The 20,760-nt window shown below is 51.0% G+C and overlaps 1 protein-coding gene across 4 annotated transcripts in view; it reads left to right on the forward strand.

Annotated features, from left to right (window-relative positions):
• DCAF8 (DDB1 and CUL4 associated factor 8) overlaps nt 1-20,760 on the forward strand; it is a 42,714-nt gene that overhangs the window by 19,879 nt on the left and 2,075 nt on the right. For all 4 annotated transcript variants that reach the window (XM_059145484.1, XM_059145486.1, XM_059145483.1 and 1 more), the window contains 8 exons: nt 289-383; nt 4,840-4,950; nt 13,264-13,336; nt 13,820-13,877; nt 14,386-14,493; nt 16,045-16,175; nt 19,654-19,773; nt 20,189-20,305. In XM_059145484.1, coding sequence (XP_059001467.1) covers nt 289-383; nt 4,840-4,950; nt 13,264-13,336; nt 13,820-13,877; nt 14,386-14,493; nt 16,045-16,175; nt 19,654-19,773; nt 20,189-20,305 — 813 coding nt within the window. The remainder of the gene's footprint in view (nt 1-288; nt 384-4,839; nt 4,951-13,263; nt 13,337-13,819; nt 13,878-14,385; nt 14,494-16,044; nt 16,176-19,653; nt 19,774-20,188; nt 20,306-20,760) is intronic.

A 20,760-nucleotide genomic window follows, 5' to 3' on the forward strand; every position in this document is an offset into this window, starting at 1 on the left:
GCAGTCCTTCCTGAAGATAAAGGAATGAACTAGGTGGCTTCTAATTCTAATCTGTAGAAACCTTTGTCTTAGGGCACCTGGGTGGCTCTGTCATCCGAGGTCATGATCCCAGGGTCCTGGGTTCGAGCCCTGCATCAGGCTTCCTGCCGAGCAGGGAGCCTGCTTCTCCCTCTTCCCACTCCCCCTGCTGGTGTTCCCTCTCTCGCTGTGTCTCTCTCTGTCAGATAAGTAAAGTCCTTTAAAAAAAAAAAAAAAGAAAAAAGAAATCTTTGTCTTTTTGTCCCGTAGTTGGCTCTGGAACCGGACTCTCCCTGTACGTTCCTCTCTGCAGGTGAAGATGCGGTTGTCTTCACCATTGACCTCAGACAAGACCGGCCAGCTTCGTAAGTACAGCAGTAATGTTTTTACAGAACTGGATCTCTTGGCCTTGAAAATACCCCACCTGTCCTAGGTAATATCCATGTGTCTGGCCCATCCGAAGGGTCCCTCCGTGCCTGTTCAGAGAAGCAGGTTGAGGGTTGAGCGCTGCTTCCCTTCTTTGTTGTGGTTGGTCTGCTGCTCAGCAGCATGGGACTATTCGGTCTACCTTCTTTCCTAAAACAAGCTTCGGCTGTCTTCTGTGCCGCCTGTAATCACGGGGCGATCTCCTCTCCATGCACTTGGGCGCCGCTCCGCTCCACTCGCCCACAGGAAGCACATTACTCTGCAGAGCAGCTTAGCCATACGGTCTGATGGAGTTTTCAGTTCAATTATGTATAGAAACGTGTAAGCAAAGGACAAGTCTTGCGCGAAAATATTAATGCCTGTAATAGTCTGTCATAACAGTTTCTTTTTACATGAATTTGAGACTCGTAGTTAATCTCATCACTCCTCAGCCGTGTGATGTCCCGTAAAGAACAGAGCATCTTACTTGGATCTGGACAGACCTGGGTCAGATTGCCCCTCAGGCACCGCTAACCATTCTGGACCGCCGTTTCTCCAGCCTTAACTTGGGGCATAACCAATCAGTATTTCCGTCTGTGACCTCCTTGAGTGTTTTTGATAATGTCCTTGCTGCCCCAGCATAGTGTCTGGCTCCACATTTGGAACTGATTACATTATAGCTACTAGTTAGTTTAGTTTTAAAAATTTTAATTCTTCTTATAATAAGTAAATCTATCTTACTTTAAAAATTCAAATAATAAAGTATATTGACAGAATGTAAATGCTGTCTCGTGCACACCTCTCTGCCCCCACTTTTCTGGCTATTGGTGGCCACTGTGAAAAATTTTGGAATACCTTTCCAATCCTGTTTGTATACTTTTATGTATCTTAAGATATATATATATACAGTTTCCCTCGTAAATGGGATTAAATGTACATACGTATAAATACACACACGTAGTCCCTTGCAGTTTGCTTTCTTCATGTGGAAACATGTTTTAGAGATCTTTCTACATCCGACCATGAAGGTCTATTTAACCATGGTAGTTAAAGCAGTGGTTTATTATAACAGTTTATTTAATTGCTACCTTGTTAATGAGTTATCTACATTATTTATGGTCTCATTAGTGTTAAAACTTAAAACAAGTCGTGTATGTCATTTCCAGTGTTAACTAAGGGATGTTAATGATTTACAAAACATACGAGTAGAAGATAAGCTAATTTAGGAAATACAGTCTCACGGTTGGTTATTATTAGACTTTTGTTTTTCTTTATTTTTTAAGATTTTATTTATAAGAGAGAGAGGGAGCCCGACGTGGCTTGATCCCAGGATACTGGGATCTTGACCTGAGCAGAAGGAGCTACTTTAACTGACTGAGCCATCAGGTGCCCCTTGTTATTTTCTTTCTTTAGTTCCAGAGGGGAGGGGAAGCTCAAAGATGCAACCAATGGGCTAAGTTTGTTTGGTCTGCTCTGATAGAGAGTTGTGAAACAGAGTGGGAGCTTACCCTGTGCGCCAGCTCATAGGAAAACCACTGTTAGATCACAAGAAGTCGGAGACCATGTCGTGGGCAAAACAGATGACTTGGGCAGATTACTGAATTTGGAATAAAATGACAGAAGCAGTGGCTCCAGATGCAAGCACTGACGGGTGGGCTAGAAATTTAAAGAGGGAATATAGGAGAAGCTTGAAGGAGGAGAAGGCCCAGATTCTGGATTCGGGGAAATAAGAGACTGTGAACTTTGAAGAAGTTTTTGCTTTAGGGGCTGAAGAAGTAGTAGAAAGTTTGACTGAGGTGGGGGCCCGCATGTAAGGTCATGGCTGGAAAGTCCAACTGTGTTTATGTGTGAAGCTAGTGTGTGAACATCCACACATCAGAGGCATCCTTGTGTGAAGCTGGCTTAATGGGAACTTCTCTTTTGTGTATTTATGATAGCTAAGGCTCTGGAAGCTGGTGAGACTGGCTGACATTTTTAGGAAAAGAGTTGGGTTTGGAGCTGTGGGTGGGAAAGTCCTTTAGCCAGCGGAAGCCCGTTTGAAATACTCTTCAGAGGACTTCTTCGCCCTGATCTGTAGTTATTTTTCCCTTTTTGTTGGAACATACCTGCTCACTAAAAGTAAGACTGATGAATCACATTTGTACCCCTGAAACAAATAATACATTATTGAATTATTTTTAAAAATGCAAATTTTAAGGCAAAATTTGGTAAGTTTGTTTCTTATGCTTTCATGTGCTTCCTCCTCCTGATATGAAAAAAATATTTTTCTTTTCACCTGCTGCCATGATTAATCATTTTTATAGCCAGCTCTCTGGAAACCCCATGGTACTCTGCATTTATCCATTGGGAGAGAATTTTTTGTTTCCAATGAGTACATTGAGGCATTAGAAAGATCGAGCTCTTTGTCAGGATTACAGCGTGGCAGAGCCCTGTCTTGTAATCTGTCTCTTCAGTTTCTTCCTTCTGCTTCCACATGGTCAGCCTTATGTTTGTCTGCCTCTTTCCTTCTGAAAATCCACATTGCTGAGAAAATGAGATGATCTTGTGAAGAGCAGCAGCATCTGCTTTTCCCCGACTGAGACCTGATTCGAGCTGCCTCTCCTCTGTGCTAGTTTTGTTCCTTAAACTCAGTTTGGATATGTTTTCTACCTTGTGTTTTTGAGGGTTGTGAATGTGTGTGTTTTCCTTAATGACATTCATTTTCATGACTTTTATGCACTGTTTCTTTTTTCAAGATTTTATTTATTATTTATTTGAGGGACTGCATGCGAGCACGTAAGTTAGGGGGCAGGAGGGGCAGAGGGAGAGGGACAAGCAGGTTTGATCCCAGGACACTAGGATCATGACCTGAGCTGAAGGCAGACGTTAACTGACTGAGCCGCCCAGGCGCCCCCACGTAGTGCTTCAGTGAAAAGCTGCCGAGATTTTAAAATCAAGTAAAATCTCTCCACTTTGCTTAGAGCAGTTCTAGACTGGAGGGACTTTGACCATGCAGAGAAGATGCTAAAATCATTTCTTTACAAAGAAACTCGTTGTCATGGTTATATTTCTTTCAGTTTCCATAACAACAAAATGCACAAAACCGTAGAATTAAAAACGAAAGCTGGAACCCAGCCCTTTCCTTCCCTGTCGATGCGTTAATCTCTGTGATAGCATATTCCACTGGCTGGACTCTTGGATTCGGGAGAAGTATTCATAGTGCCACCCTTAAGCTGGGACAGATAGGGCTGTTTAGCCAGAATCTTCTGGCTAAAACTAAAATTTGAGTGACTTTTACTCAGGACCCCAAAGACCTAAGGATCGCCCTTTTTTTTGGTGGTACAACCAGAGGAGTAATTTAGAGATGATTTTCCAGTTCTAGAAATAGCTGCCTCCATACAAATCTCTCCTCACCTGCTTCAGATAAAGGAAGAATGCTGCTTTCCTCCGGGCCGTCCCGTCCTAGAGCTGAGGCTTGTCATTTTTCCATGTGCATTTTTAGAGCTGGCTTGTAAGTGACACTTCTGTGGAATCTGGGAAGTAGATTCTTTTCTTTCTTTCTTTTTTTTTTTTTTTTAAGATTTTATTTATTTGGGAGAGAGAGAAAGAAGGAGGGCCCAGGCAAGGGAGAGAGGGACACGGGGAGACGAGAAGCAGGCTCCCCGCTGAGCAGGGAGCCCGACTCCGGGCTCCATCATGACCAGAGCCGAAGGCAGACCTTGACTGACTGAGCCACTAGGAGCCCTCGGTGCCCCTAGGAGGTGGATTCTAACCTTAAGGTCTTTTCTGGCCACTGTTTTTATGATTCATCCTCCTCTTGTTCCCTGCTCCCAGATGGATTGGGAGGATGTATTTATGTCGATGGAAAATGTGGGTGTGTCGTCTGTTTAATGATAGCTTCCCATCGTGTCGGACTCCGGCTAACCCGACACTACCTGAGAAGCTGTACTTTCGTATACTTTAATTTACACGTCTTGAGGAATACCAGAAAATGACTTCACTACACTTTAGTTTTTCCTTCCCCAAGGTAGCATTTATTAAATATATGTGGAGGTGATTTTTGTTTTTTTCTTGTTCCAGTGTTCAAAACAAAACCGCTTTTTTCTTGCTTTCACAGTGAGAATCTGGTCTTCTCTTTTTTTAAAGATTTTGTTTATTTATTTGGCAGAGAGACACAGCGAGAGAGGGAACACAAGCAGGGGGAGTGGGAGAGGGAAGAAGCAGGCTTCCTGCCGAGCCGGGAGCCCATTGCGGGGCTCGATCCCAGGACCCTGGGATCATGACCTGAAGGCAGATGCTTAACAGTCGACTGAGCCACCCCGGCGCCCCAAGAATCTGGTCTTACTAGCTGTGTCTGCATTACTCCCTGTGCTCTCTATTGTCGTGACCATCGGGTCTTTTAGAGAATGTAACTTTTACACTCTTCTACTCTTGAAGGAAACTGGTGGTGACAAAAGAAAAGGAGAAGAAAGTGGGGCTGTATACGATCTACGTGAATCCTGCCAGTACCCACCAGTTTGCAGTGGGGGGACGAGATCAATTTGTAAGGTGAGTCTGGCTCTTTTGTGTTAAGACTTAGAGACTGATGCATTGGGGACCGCCAGGGGTCCTTTGTGGCCCACGAGTATGGGCTCGGAATCCATTAACCACCGTCTTGAACTTTTTACCCTCTTCCAAAGAGCTTAAGCTTCTTCTGAGGCATTCTGTTCCGTGATGTAGCAGTGGGAATTCCTGAGGGGTAGCTTACCATATTACAGAGATCGTCAAGTTCTTTTTTTTTTTTTTTTTTTTAAAGATTTTATTTACTTGAGACAGAGCTTGCAAGAGAAAGCATGGGGCAGGTTTGGTGGGGGGGTGGGGCACAGACGGAGAAGCAGACTTCCTGCTGAGTAAGGAGCCTGATGGTGGGCTTTATCCCAGGACCCTGGGATCATGACCCGAGCTGAAGGCAGATGCTCCAGGCATATGAGATTGCCACGTTTTAAAGAAGTTTGATGAATTGACCAAGGTCCCCATATAGCAGCTGTGACTTAAATCTGGGTTTACTAGTAATCAGTGTATTAGTAAATATTTTCCACCATTTTTCATATATAAATTAACATGTACTAGGAATTTTGAAGTCTGGCTTCAGATACAGAAATGATGTGAGTGGGAGTACTCAGTGTGAGCTCTGGATTTTTGACTCCCACTGTCATGAACCAGTTTTCCTTCTCCTTAGTGATATCTTTGTTACTGTGAATGTTTATTGTAACACAGGCTGTTGAGGCATATCCTAAGGAAAAGAGTTCAGAGCTTCAGTCCCCATGTGTATCACTTAGTTTCCTTCTGGCCCTTAGTCACAAACTGTATCCCCTCCCTACCCAGTTGGCCTATTTGACTCTGTTTCTCTGGTTATACTCTCCCGCTTTGCCCAGGGATCATCGGTTTGAGAAGGAGGAGGGAGAGGATCGCTAGAAAAATGAGTGACTTTTTTGCTTTTCTGATTGGGGTGGGGGGTGAAAAGCATTATTTTCCTTTTAAAATAAGAGCACTTTTTTTTTTCCATAACTGGATTCTGAAATTAATCTCACTGATACATATCATGGGGTTAGGGGATGTTTTTAGAAATACATGAAAGATGACCTTCCCTTGTTCAAGAATCCTGCCACAAGAGAATTAGACAACGTTGTGCCTATTTCCTGTGTCCCTTGCGTTCCAAATTCTTCTCCTTTATTCACCAGTAGTAAATACGTAGGAATAGTGTTTGTTTTGTTTTTTTTAATAAGCTATTGATCGAAAGGGTTATAGTTGTCAGGTGCTGCCTCCTCCATATAAAGCATTTACTGAAATTCCTGGTTTGGATTTCCTGCTTAGTTAGAGCTTTGGATTGCTTGAGAAGTCTGTATCTGTAGATAATCCAACCACTAGGTTCTTGATGTTTGGAGGAGAATAGAGCAGTTGGCTTTATCCAGAGCTGCATTTGATGATGCCTTAATCCAAAGCTGATAATGTTGCCAGGGTTAGACTAAGGCTGGAAATCAGTGTCAACATTTTAGCAGGCTCCCTGCTAAGCAGAGAGCCTGATGTGGGGCTCGATCGCAGGACCCTGGGATTATGACCTGAGCCGAAGGCAGAGGCTTTAACCCACTGAACCGCCCGGGTGCCCCGGATTTTCTGTCTGTTATCAGCTCAATAGCCTCTGTCCCTTTGTATATTGCAGATTTTTAGCAGATGTACACTGTTCACTTGGCGTGTGTAGATATGGAGGCACACTGACCCCATGCAAGTAGGTGGTCCTTCGAGCACCCTAGCTCTTCTCTGACATTAGGCTCGTTCAGTTTCTCTGGCACCTTTTCAGTTCAGCCAGTTGAATGTTTTGGGATTTCCCCTTTCTTTCTTTCTTTTTTTTTTTTTTTAAAGAATTTATTTATTTGACAGAGATCACAGGTAGGCAGAGAGGCAGGCAGAGTGGGGGTTGGGGGGAAGCAGGCTCCCTGCTGAGCAGAGAGCCGGATGTGGGGGTTCGATCCCAGGACCCTGGGATCATGACCCAGGCAGATGGCAGAGAGGCTTTAACCCACTGAGCCATCCAGGCACCCCGGATTTCCCCTTTCTGATTATTTCTTTGAAGGGTCCTAAAGAGCTCATCTTCCAGTACAAATCTGAAAACATTTTTGATGAATATTTTGTATCATGACACCATTAGCTTTCATTCCTAGCCTGAAGGAATTCCTTCAAGGGAATACAGAGAAATTGCTTACTCATTCTCAAGGCCTTTGCATTATGAATACTGAATTTTGGTTTAGTATTGTGAAGAGCATTTAAAGGAAGCCTAGAGAGATTTGCTTTTTGGCCTATAGCCAAAAAAGGGGTGGGGGAAGAAAGGAAAAAGTAGGTAAATGGAGGTGGTGGAGGTGTGGGTGCCTACAACTGATCCTACTTAGGTAGGATTAGGTTTACGAATTGACGTGAGTGAGGAAAAGGAGAAAATACCAGATGAATGAATCCTGGTGGTGTGTTGACATGTAAATATATTGGTAAAGGATTTGGTATAGGCCCTGGCTGATCAACACTCAATAAATAGTCCCTTTGCTTTTCTGTCCTTAGGCCGATATCAGCAACACTGAGAGAACGCTAGATTAAGGGCAGGGGGAGGTGGTGGGTGGGCTGGGGTCGGGGCGGGGGGGGGGGGTGGAGGAAAGAGAGAGGCTTAAGGTAACAAGCTAATGGGTGCGTGAAGGCCTGTGGAGAAGCCGTAAGGGTGTTGAGACTGTGCTGAAACCACGCTGGATTTGAAGGGCATGGGAAGAATGACTGTTGTGAAGATGTCACTCTTTCTCAGCTTGATCTGTTGATTCAGTGCGATTCCAGTAAAAATCCCAGCAAGTTATTTTGTGGATGGTGATAAACTGATTTTAGAATTTATATAGAGAGGCAAGAGATCTGTAATAGCCAACACAGTGCTTGCTTCGGCAGCACATATACTAAAATTGTAATAGCCAACACAGTATGGAAGGGGAAGAACAGAGTTGGAGGACTGATACCCCCAGCTTCAAGACTTCCCATAAAGTTGTAGTCATGGAGACAGTGCAGTATTGGCAGAAGAAGAGACGAGTAGATCAGTGGAACAGCGCAGAGAGCCCTACATTGACACACGTAAATGTAGTCGAAGTATCTTTGACAAAGGAGCACAGACAGTACAGTGGAGCAGCAGGCTCTGCTTGCGGTGCTAGAGCGGCTGGGCGGCTACACGTGGAAAATGGAATCTAGACAGACCCTACACCCTTCACAAAAACTGACTCGGACTGATCACAGACCTAAAGTAAAACCCCAACCTATACAACTTATATAAGATCGCATAGGAGAAAACCTGGATGACCTTTGGTATGGTGGTGGCTTTTATTTTGATTTAATAAATTGTTTTCCGGAATGTCCAGTCGCGGCTCTGTTCATGCATCTTCACTGGCAGCTCGGGCACCTCCCCGCTCGGCGCTGCTGGCGGAAGCTCCCTGAGCTCTGTGCTCTGTGCTCTGAGACCAATTCAGTCAGGATTTCGCTGAGGAGTTCCTGAAAGGCTGCCCTGGCCAGAGGATGTCGCCTCCTTAGTCTCTAAGAGACAACAGCTAGAGTGACAAGCTTAGAGTTGGGAACTTCCTTATAGAGTTAGTCACATTTTGGTTTGTCACACAAGACCAGGTTACTGAGATTGTCCCAGACTTTGCCTTTGGACCACTTCTTTTTGGCTTTGCCCCCAGATTTGTTCACTGGGCCTTTGTCTTTTTTGATCGGCTTTCCGGCATCTTCCTTCTGGTCCTTCGGAGGTGTTGGGAGGCTTGGAGCGCAGCGGCCACGCCTGGAGCCTTGCTGAGATGTTGGACAAAAAGTGGTGATGCCTTTTTAGATATGATTCCAGCAACATGATTTGTGAAATAGTTGATAAGGTACACTTCGTTAAAGTGAAAAACTTCTCTGTGCAAAAGAATCTGATGACAAATCACAGGTTGGGATTAAGTACTTGCAAAAGGCATATCTGATATAAGACTGTTACGTAAAATACACGAAGAGCTCTTAAAACTCGACAAGAAAACAGTCCAATTAAAAAATGGGTCCAAGACCTTAACACAGACACCTTGCTGAAGAAGGTAGATAGATCGCAAATAAATATGTAAAAGCATGTCCTCGGTCATCAGGAAAATGCATACTAAACGACGAGATACTGCTCCCGAACACTGACAACAGCAGATGCTGGCCGGGACGCGGAGCCACAGGAACTCTCATTTATTGCTGGTGGGAGTGCGAGACGGTACAGCCACACCGGAAGCCAGTTGATAGTTTCACACAAAACTAAACATGATATTCGTGCACCATCCAGCAGCCGCGCTCCTCGGTGTTTGCCCAGTGGAGCGGAGAAGTACGTGCGCTTGGACACCTGTACACGGATGTGTGGAGCAGCTTTCTTCGCTATTGGCAAAACTTGGAAACAACTGTGGTGTCCCTGAGTTGGTGAATGGATAAACTGGTACATCCAGATGCTGGACCAGGATTCAGTGCTCGAGAAGTGAGCCGTCAAGACATGAAGACACAGAGGACCATAAAGTGCGTGTTACTAACTTTAAAACATGCCAATCTGATATGGCTGTATACTATATGATTCCAAGCATATGACATTCAGGAAAAGGCAAAAAACTATGGAAGCGATAAAAATGCTAGTGCTTTTTAGGGGTGGGGCGGGGAAGAGAGGAACAGGCAGAGCACAGAGGATTTTCAGGGCCCTGAAAATGCTCCGTATGGTATCATAACAATGGATCTGTGTCAGACATTTGTCTAAACCTGTAGAAAATGCATCAGGAGCAAAAGCCCAGGTGGTCACAGGTGTGTCAGTGTAGGTTCATACTTGGTAAAAGCCAACAAAAAACAATTCTGGTGAGGGGTGTTGATAGTGTTGAGGTGATGTGTGTGCGGGCAGAGAGTGAGGGAAACCCCTGCCACCCCCGGATAGTTTCGTAAACCTAAACCTGCTGAAAAGAAAAAGCCACCATTGGGTGGCTCAATGGGTTAGAGTCTCTGCCTTCGGCTCAGATCATGATCTCAGGGTCCTGGGATCGAGCCCCGCATCAGGCTCTCTGCTCCTCGGGGAGCCTGCTTCCTTCTCTCTCTCTCTGCCTGCCTCTCTGCCTACTTGTGATCTCTCTCTGTCAAATAAATAAACAAAATCTTAAAAAAAAAAAAGTCTCTGATATATTTTTTAAATATCAAGAGCCTGTCATGCTTAGAAAATAGGGGAATAATTCGTATTCATCTTTGTATCCCACTGTCTAGCAAAGGAGCTGGCAAATTCTACTGCCTGTTTTGTTTTATTTTCTTTTTAAGTTTTGAGAGAGAGAGAGCAAGCAGGAACTGGGGAGGGATAAGGGGAAAGGGACAGGCTGACTCCTGGCCGAGTGGGGAGCCTGATGTAGGGCTCCATCCCAGGACCCTGAGATCATGACCTGAGCCAAAGTCAGATGCTTAACTGAGCCACACAGATACCCCTATACTGCCTGTTTTTTTATAAATAAAGTTTTATTGGAACACAGCCATGGCCATTTATTTAAATATTATCCAAGGCTGCTTTCATGCTACAGTGGCAGAGTTTGGTAGTTGTGACAGGGACCAGATGGCCTGCCGGCTTAAAACATTCCCTGTCTTACCATTTCAGATCAAGTTTGCCAACCCCCAGCCTAGCGTCCTATCTAGAGTATAGTAGGTTTTTCTTAAATAGTTAGGGAAGAGAGGGGAAGGAAGGTAAGGGTTTGCTCAGAAAGAGGAAGAGCGTGGGGCACCTGGGGGGCTCAGTGGGTTAAGCCTCTGCCTTTGGCTCAGGTCATGATCCCAGGGTCCTGGGATCAAGCCCCGAGTCGGGCTCTCTGCTCGGCAGGGAGCCTGCTTCCTCCTCTCTCTCTGCCTGCCTCTCTGCCTACTTGTGATCTCTGTCAAAGAAATAAATAAAATCTTTAAAAAAAAAAAAAAGAGGAAGAGCAGAGAGCCTTACATACCGAGGAACACCGAATGGCCATACACCAAAATATTGAATACTTAAATATGTTTTACTAATTTGCTGACTTAGAGAGTTTATGGTGGCTTAGTGATATTTAAGAGCTGTTGATTAGGCTTTGTTTACATCAGATGATCAGCTGCTGTGTTTGCTGAGGAGGAGTACTTGGCAGTAGCAGTCTCCTGTTTGTCTTTTTTCGGGGTTCACTTAGCAGACATTTCTGGACAATTCTCTCTCTCTTTTTTTTTTTTTTTAAAGATTTTTATTTATTTATTTGACAGAGAGAGATCATGAGTAGGCAGAAAGGCAGGCAGAGAGAGAGAGAGGAGGAAGCAGGCTCCTGCTGAGCAGAGAGCCCGATGCGGTACTCGATCCCAGGACCCTGAGATCATGACCTGAGCCGAAGGCAGCGGCTTAACCCACTGAGCCACCCAGGCGCCCTCTGGACAATTCTCTTAATGCAGGACGTTAAGCAGGAAGTTGTGGGGAACACAGACATGTATTGATTCATTCCTCCGTTCCTCCCGCACTTACTGAGCACCCTAGTGCTAGCTCACAGTTAAATAGACCTCGCCTTTGAGGAACATTCTGGAGAAACAGGTATATTAAGGATAGAAACTGTGAAGTACATGCCCAGGATTACTCCACTGCTAAGCAGCAGAGTCAGTGTTTGACCTCAGACTCCTTAAACATGGGAGAAACCACTTCTCCACGCTGTTCTTTTTCACAGAGGAAATCCTCAAACCCAACGGGACATGAGGATGGCGGGTAGAGGGGCCACTGCGGTAGAGGTAGGACAAAGGCTGTGACACGTGACACAGTGTGTTCGAGGAAGCCTCGCTCTTTTCTGCTTGTTCTGGTATAATGTACAGGTTCTTGGAGAAGAGGTGGAGAGTCCTAAGAGATGGAATTTGGACTTTATTTCGGAGAAAAATACAGAATCACTGGAGAGATTTCAAGCGGGGAATTTGCATAAAATGTTGCATTTTAGAAAAATGCTGGCAACAGCATGAGCAAGGAAGTCACTTAGAAGGATACTGCAAATAACCTAGGCCAAACCTCCGTCTACGTCATGGTTTCCCTGTAGAGTCAGAGGAGAACTTCAGACCAAAGCTCCGGGGAGTGTCAGCGTTGAAGAGAGAAAGACCGACCAGCTCGTGCACGCCGGGAGTGGGTGGTTGGCCACCGCCCGAATGGTGTCCAGAGGAGAGGGAGAGGCCCAGAGAGTGGCCTGTGGGTGGAGGCTGTCGGGCCACGGGTGACTCGGGCCTGGGAGTTCTCACCAGCGCGTTGAGGGCCCAAGCTAGATGGGAATGGATGGAGAAGGGAGCCGGAAACGACGGACAGCACTGCGTGCAGGTGGCTTGTTTCAGTACTTGGCCTCTGAGAGGGAAGGACAGACAAGCAAGAGTGGGAAGTCAGGAGAGGGAGGGAGGGTGTTTGGGAAATGGGCAGACAGGCACGAGGGACAGGTCGGGGACTGGACTGGACGTCGGGCCTCAGAGCGGGGAAAGCACAGCTGTGGAGAGGCGCGCCGAGATGGGGGACGTGCACCGGCGGCGGCTCGTTCCTCCCGAAGGCCCCGCACCTGACGGGGGACCTGGCTGATGACATCTGTCCTAGGTGTCGGAATGGAGGGTCAGAGTGTGGCTCACAGAGATGAGGAGGGGTGACAGGGGTTGGGTGGGACTGAAGGCAGGAGGAAAGCGGTCTTGAGATCCTGGCGGGGGCGGGGGGTGTAGTCGTCACGGTGAGGAGCGAGAGGGCGAACGGGCCAGCTTAGAGGCCAAGACAGGCTGGAAGACCCACGGACTTCTAGAAGCCTGGCCTCTGTAGCAGTAAAGGCTGTTGGGGAACTTTCAGTGGAAATAAACAGCGCTGAGAAGCTGAGAGGAGCGAGAAGCCGCTCGGGTTCCCGTGCTGGAGGGCTCCCGCTTGAACCGGGGAGGGTCCGGGTGACAGTCGGGATTCGGAAGGGCCGGGAGAGGAGGGCCTTCCGGGAAGAGTGGGAGCTGGAAGCCCGGTGCCGTGGCCTTCATCTGACCTGACGGCCGGCTCCCGGCTCTGCTGCCCTGCTTTGCAGTGATCCAAGGGATCAGTTTGTAAGTTTGGGGGTTTTTAAAAAATTTTTAAATTTTTTTTTTTTTTTTTTGGACACAGAGAGTGAGGGAGCGCACAAGCAGGGGGAAAAGGAGAGGGACAAGCAGGCTCCCCCCGAGCGCAGCGAGCCCCATGTGGGACTCCCTGGGATCAAGACCTGAGCTGGAGGCAGATGCTTAATGACTGAGCCACCCAGGCGCCCTGGGCGTTTGTTAAATTTTAACATTTTATTGTTTCTTCCATTACAGGATTTACGACCAGCGGAAAATCGATGAGAACGAGAACAATGGAGTGCTCAAGAAATTCTGTCCTCACCACCTGGTAAGATTCACGAGGGGCCAGTGGTTCCCAGCTTTCCTAACTCAAGCCCAGGGCTGTCCCCAGAATCGTTGGCATGGAGTTGCTTGGACTTTCGAGTCCGTTCCCTGGATTTGAGTCCCGGCTCCGCCACTTACCAGCTTTGCGATCTTGGGCAGTCACTTTACTTCTCTTAGCCTAGGTTTTCTTGGTCACAGAGTGTAGAGATAAAGGTCATCGCCTTGCCCTGAGATGGTAAGGCCAGAGGACAGAGTGTGTCTGTCCCATGGCTCACACACAGAAAACCACCAGCAGGAAGCCCTCTCCCCTGAGCTGGCCACGTTTCACTCGTTGTACTCCTGTCTCTGCCTCTGCCCCTCTCTCTCTCTCTCTCTCTCACTCTCTGGGAGAAGATAGAGGGGAGTTTGAAGGAAAACCTGTCTCCTGACGGTTGTGTAACGAGGGGCGGGGGGTGGGGCATCAGTCAGTATCTGCTCCTTATTGCAGGTGAACAGTGAGTCCAAAGCAAACATCACCTGTCTTGTGTACAGCCACGACGGCACAGGTACGTGAGCAGGGCCCAGCTCCTCGGCTGGCACGCCCCTCTGTCTGGGGAGCTGCGGAGCCCGCGGGGCGTGTGCCCTCCAGCGCTCACCGCTGTGCTCTGGCTCCCCTGGAGCCGCTGGGGCCTAGCTGCTGAGGCCCGGCGCACAGTGGGAGGCTGTCGCAGGGGAGCCTCGAGGGGCCGGCGCCGCCCGCAGAATGCCGCAGATGAGGCTCGCAGTGCCCGTCCCGAAGCCCAGGCTCCTTCCTGAGCAGGTGCTTATGCCTGTGGCTCATTCCTGCCTTCACGGGTGTGATGTTCCCGAGCATCCTGCCGCCCTTGGGCTGGCAGCGGTTCTCGGTCCGCCCTGGACGCCTGACCTGCCTGCTGCTCCAGCGGAGTGAGATGGGCGCTCTGGCTGGGTGTTAGGAGGGGGCGCTCCCGGCGAGAAGCTGCACCCCAGCCCCCACTCCTGGTCCCAGCTCTGTTTCAGCCTTTGCCTTCACTGCTGTGTGCTTACTCTTGGCAGAGCTCCTGGCCAGCTACAACGACGAAGACATTTACCTCTTCAACTCCGCTCACAGCGATGGGGCCCAGTACGTGAAGAGATACAAGGGCCACCGGAATAACGCCACGGGTAAGCTCGTCCCCCTAGCCGCCAGGGTTGGCCGAGGGACTGCAGCGTGTCGTTCCGGCTGCACGGACAGGACAGGGCTGCCTGTCAGGGCCGTGAGAGGGTGTCCCTCATCGGGCTGGAGCTTCCGTGGGCGTGCTGTGCTCAAGCACAGTGGCCCGGAAGCCTCTCTCACTGCGGGGGTGGGGCCTCGATCAGGCATAAGAAGACATGAGTGAACGTGGTTTTCTCATGATCTCAGGTAATGGGGTGCCTGGGTGACTCAGTGGGTTAAGCCTCTGCCTTCAGCTCTGGTCAAGATCCCAGGGTCCTGGGATCAAGCCCCGCATTGCGCTCTTTGCTCAGCAGCGAGCCTGCTTCCTCCTCTCTCTTTACCTGTCTCTCTGCCTACTTGTGATCTCTGTCAAAAAAATAAATAAATAAAATATTTAAAATAAATAAATAAATAAATATCTCAGGTAACTTCAGGCTTAACAGGCTGTTAGGGATTCTGGGAGAGCCCTCCTCAGTCTGGGGCACTGTATTGCCTGAAACCGGGGGTCGGGAGGAGTGAGGAGCTTTTGGCTCTAGGGCGGGAGGGGGCAACACATCTTCAGAACGAGGCAGGGACGGAGGCCTGGTGCCAGGGCCTTGTCCCCAGGCTGCGGTGAAGAGGGGCCGTGTGTGTTGTGTTTGTGGTCCCTGAGCTCGGCGGCGCCCCAGAGTCACCTGCCAGTCTTTTAAGGCCTGGCTTCTGTCCCCAGACATTCTGGTTTAATTGGGATTGGCTGCAGCTTGATAGGGGTTTTTTAAAAGCTCCCTGTGTGCCACCAGCATACGGAAGAGCTGGGGTGGCCGCTGCTCCTTGTCCTCACCACCCCTAACAGGTACCCGTCGTAAGTTTGACTTGGGGAGAGCAGTGACTTGTCCTTTTTCTTCTGAGCTGGTGAGGCGGGCCGGGAACCAGTGCTTGGAAGGTAGTCCTCGGGCGGAGAGAAGCTGAGTGCGGTCCCATGACCGCCGTGGCGCTGCACAGGGGTGCTGGGATGTGCGGCTTCTCTTAGTCATTTCAGGGGCCGGAGCCGTGTCCTTGAGAGTCTCGGTAGCAGGCACAGTTCCCGTGCCTCTGACGGCGGCGGCGGCCTAGCCCGCCCTCATTCTCAGGCCTGCTGGCAGCCCGGGAAGCCCTCACTGACCCAGGGTGATCCTCGGGCATAGACAGGTTTGCCTGGGCGTCGGCAGAGCTGGGGTGACTCAGCCTGGGACAAGTAAGGCATTAGTGAGGCTGGAGGTGCTCTGCAGGGCGGAGACCACGGGGGCCGAGGCTGCTGCTGGGGGACTGCAGGCCCTCAGCCCCGTGGAGCCCTGCGGGGTATTGGAAATCGTTTCTGGGACTGGTGTGATTTTTGGCCTCTAATATACACACAGCCCCTTGATTTGTTCTGTGAAAGTGAGAGGACTTCTTTGGCTCTTAGCTGACTTAGAGTCTGTGAATAACTCAGGTCCCCATGAGGTAAATATACACAGGCCCGATGCCAGCTCTCCAGTGGTTTGTTCCCTCCTTTATCATTTCAGTAAAAGGCGTCAATTTCTACGGCCCCAAGAGTGAGTTTGTGGTCAGCGGCAGTGACTGCGGGCACATCTTCCTCTGGGAGAAGTCGTCCTGCCAGATCGTCCAGTTCATGGAGGGGGACAAGGGAGGCGTGGTGAGTATGCCGCGTGGGGCTGCCAGGCTCCCTGCTCTCCTGCCTGGAAGGTAGGTCCCAGCAGGCCCGCGGCGCCGCGGCTCAGGTCCAGCCGGCACAGTGACGGCAGGGGTCGTCCGGCGCTGCCGAGGTTTTGGTGGGATCTTGTCTCCCTTTTTCTGTCTTCTGCCCCTCTAAAGCATGCTTTATTGAGGAGAGAAAGGGAGAGAACCTCTGGTTTGAATGAGGGATCTCGAGGCAGACGCCTTTTCTAAACGAAAAGCGCTGGAGTTCGAGGCGCTCCACCCTGCGCCGAGCCAGAGACGCTCGCGAGGCTCATGCCTCTTCCCCAATGGGGTGCGAAGTAGTGATCTTGACTAGCTCCTGGCTCGGCGGATATAAGCTAGAAGGGCCCAATGGGGACAGAGCAAACACGGCAAAAAAAATTTTTTTTCATTTTTTAGAATTTTTAAAATTTATTTTTAAATAATGACTGAGCGGCCTGCTTTGCCTGTCCTTTGACCTGCAGGCTGCCTTCCCAGAGGCTGGGCAGAAAAGCAGCACGGGGACCCTGAGTGGGGGAGTGAAGCGTGGTCTGCTTCTGTGTGCATCTAGCTAACCATATATTTCTTTCCATTTTGAGACCCAGAGTTAGGAAGGGGGTCGAGTGGCTTCCTAGCGTAAGGTTCTCGGATGGCCGAGGAGAGGCGGTGCGGCAGACATGGTGCCGATCGCCGTAGGCAGACTGGTGCAGGGCCTCTGGGGAGCGGCCGAGCTGGCTCGGCTTCTCTCCCACTTGGTTCCTTCTGCGCTCCGCGGGGCTGCAGAGCGCCCGGCCGTCTCCGTGGGCTCATCCTGAGAGCGCAGCGGAGTGCAGAATGGTTTGTTGCTGTCGCGCTCCTTTTCCTTGTGTGTTTCTTGCCCTGCTGTGAAATCATTTCAGGTTGTTTTCTGGTTTTGTCTAAATTCTGGGGACCTGGGGCCAGGACAGATCCATGGCTTCCACGGCCTGCACGTACGTGGAGAGGGGTCCCGAGCGGGAAGGTGTGTCTCACGGTTGCCTGCTTCATGTCCTGCTCTCCCCTAGGTCCTCTTCTGTCATCGGCAGTGGCCACACTAAAACACCGGAGTCCTCATGAGAGTTCTGCAGTAGGCATGTAGTCAGAAGGAAGTCACAAGGGGCCATTGGATCCTTTCTAGATCCTAAACTGTCTTGCATTCCATTCCAGAGAGAAGGGGGGCTGTGTGCCCTCCCGCAGGCCAGCCCTTGTCCGTTCCCCTAGCCCACTCTGCAGGCCGGCTTGCTTTCACCTCGGCCAGGCTCGGGGTTGGCGAGGCGTCCAGGCGCTCAGGTGGGGAGGGCACCTGCACGGGATGGGTGGGCCCCAGGCCTGGATTGAGTGGTCCCGAGAGTGAGAGTTAGAGGGATTGTACCCCAAAACAAGGTTCCCAGCTGGGGAGCTTGATGACCTGTGTGCCCTTGCTTGGCCCCTCTGTTCTTTGGGCCTGACTTGCCTGCAGTGGGTCACCAGGCACCGGCCTCCGAAGCAGGCAGAGAGCAGCTCATCATGACGTAGAATTTTAGAACCAGGAGGGGTCTTAGACATTCTTGTCTGCCTTGCCCAGGTTTCTTAAGTCTGGTTTTGGCTCAAACTCGAGTCCTTTCTTTGTTCCCATTCAGGGACAGATGGGGGGATGATGTTGGAAGACAGTCCCTAGTCTCCCAAAGCACTTGGCTGCCCCTTCCCATCCCTGCGTCGCCCAGTCCGGTCCTCTTAAGGCTGGAGCTCTTCGCTCTGCTCAGGCGTGTTACTGACAGGGTAAGTCCTGGCGCTCAGACGGGCCTGGTCCAGAAGCTCTCTGCCAGCGCCCCCGGCAGGCTCCAGCCAAGGTACCGTGTGCTCCTTGTCTGCCTCTCGCCCTTGGCTCTGCCCTCGGGTTTGCCCTCAGCCTTAAGTCCCAAGGAATTTCTCCTCTGTGCGTTCTGAGTTGACTGACCCGCTCAAGCAGAGGTTAGGTCAGAATAGAGCGGAGCAGAGGCTTATCAGGAGGCGGATGGAGGAGCTCAGGTTGGCGTGTGTGAGTGGTCACAGAGCTTTTGATCATATTCTCAGGCAGTGGCGCCCTGTCTAGTGCCTCCTCGTGCTGCACAGGCCAGAAGCTCTTCCCCACTGCCCAAGAGAGCCCCCACACAAACTGGGGATCCCCATGGGGAATGAGAGAAGGAGAAGAGAAGTAGGATTTCTGCTTCATTCTTAGGCTCAGGCTTTAGCTTCATTTTTTTTCTGGAGCATTTTTATTTACTTGTCAAATGGAAGAACGAAGAAGGTTGGAAGTCTGGGTCAGTTTTATTTCCGGTGCCGGCTCCCGTTTCCCTCAGCTGCTCCCCCTGCGTGTGCAGGCCAGGAGGAGGCTGGTCCGGAGAGAAGTGCAGATAAAGGAGGCTTTTTGCCAGGGGTTGTTTTCCTGGCCTACAGGGCAGCTGCAGGGCGGGATGCGATGGGGTGGGGTGGGGGCGGTGAGGAGCGGCTGGGACCACACCCTCTTCCTTTTGGGGCCTTTCCTATCTATCCCTCAGCTGACTCAAAGCCCGAAAATGCTTTGGCAGCTCGACCTGGGACCAGCTCGACCAGTGGCCTTGGGAGCTGCCTGCCTTGCCCTGTCCCACCCCGCCCCACCCTGCCCTGCCCCTCGGAAGGTGATGGGTCAGACAGCAGGGGGCATGGGTTCCTCCAGAGCAAAGGAGGCTGCCTGAGCCAGAAGCCGGCCCATCTGTGGGAGAACATCTCCCCTGCTTCGTGACGGTACCCAGAGGTGGCTGATGCGCACACCAGGGCTGTGGGAAGCTCTCTTCCTGCATTGTGCCACGCTTGAGCGGGCTCTCGGGGTGGACAGCAGGGTGCTGAGCCCCGGGGCGCGCAGGGTTCTCAAGCCTCCCGGAGCCTCCCCTACCTCCTCGCTTGCGCGGGCTGCCTCTTCGCAGCCTGTGCCTCCCTCCAGTTCGCCGCAGCGCCAAGTGAATGTAATCGTCCCTGGACTGTCTTCTGGGCGTTCAGTGGCAGCTGTTGTTTTCTTCATTTTTAAAAAATTTGCCATTTCGTGAAAGCCTCTGAGAGGCCCCCCACCCCCGGCCCCTGCCTCCCATCTTTGGGCAAGTCGGAGCTGTGGAATCCGGAGTGGATGAGGTCATCTGGACCTCACTGCCTTTTCGCCAAGGCAGCAGTGAGCTTGACCAGTCACCCGCCCACCCCTGGGGCTGTGTCTAGGGTGTGGCCACCCCTGCCTCTGCTTAGGGAATGAGAGAGAGGCCTGGTCTTACACCCCGTCTGTGTCCAGTGTCTCCGCCATCCCCGGGGCCCTGGGCCCACACTCACGACGGTCGGGCCTGCCTTCCCGGCTCTGCCCCAGCTCTGGTTGAGGATATGTTTGGCTCAAGGTGAGTGGTGGTTTTAAGCCCGTTCCCAACCCGCCTGAGCCTGTGCTTTCCTTTCCCGACCAGGTGAACTGTCTCGAGCCCCACCCTCACCTGCCGGTGCTGGCAACCAGTGGCCTTGACCACGATGTCAAGATCTGGGCACCCACAGCTGAAACTTCCACGGAGCTGACAGGGCTGAAGGACGTGAGTAGCTGACCGTGGGCGTGTGCGTTCCGCGCGTTCCTCGCTGCGTCCTGAGGGGTGTGGGGAGGGGTAGCCGCCGGCTGCCCGCCCTTCAGAGGCCCCAGCCGCACACCGCCCCTGCCTGGCCTCAGTGGGCGCTCGGAGAGTGGCCCCAGCATGGGGTTCCGGGGCAGCTGCGGAGTGCCTGTCGTGCCGGTGGGCCGGGGGCCGGGCGTCTGGAGGAAGAATCGTTCTAGTTCAGGGCTTCCCAGCCTCCCGAGTGGGTGAGCCCGGTCCCTCCTTTCCCGATGTGGTCTCGCTCCCCTGCAGCAGCACAGTTTGTCGGGGAGGTTTTCACGGGGATGGAGGGCCAGCCGGGGTGGCCCAGGGCCCCCCGTCCATGGCCGCCCCGCCCCCGCCCCCTGTTGGGTTCCAGGTGATAAAGAAGAACAAGCGGGAGCGTGATGAAGACAGCTTGCACCACACCGACCTGTTTGACAGCCACATGCTCTGGTTCCTCATGCACCACCTGAGACAGAGACGCCACCACCGGGTAAGCGGCCACAGGAGGCGAGCTCCAAGGGCAGTGACTCTCTCCAGGGTAAAACAGTTCAGGGCACACTTACTCGCTACTTTAAAAAGAGATCGGTGGTTGGGTTGGGTGTCCGATCCGTGGTCGTCCAGCCCCACCAGAGCCCTGCTGTGGCCTTGGTAGAACCGCCAGGCAGAACGGGTGGTCTGTTCACCGTCGCCACACACAGAGTGCTGTCCTCGTGAGGCGGGAGCGTGCCAGAGGAGTTGAGAAGAAATAAGTGTCAGGGTGACCGTCTTTCCGTCCTGATGCCCGAGAGGCCTGCGGCAGGGGTTAGCAGACTCTGGCAGTTGGCATGCTGCCTGTTTTTTGCAATAAAGTTTTATTGGAACACAACCATCCCATTCATTCCTGTTGTCTGCTGCCGCTTCCCTGCTGCAACAGCCGCGCCGCGCAGCCGCAGCCGCAGTCGCAGC

The sequence above is a fragment of the Mustela lutreola genome, chromosome 14, assembly GCF_030435805.1.
Source record: "Mustela lutreola isolate mMusLut2 chromosome 14, mMusLut2.pri, whole genome shotgun sequence".
In the NCBI taxonomy this organism is placed as follows: Eukaryota; Metazoa; Chordata; class Mammalia; order Carnivora; family Mustelidae; genus Mustela; species Mustela lutreola.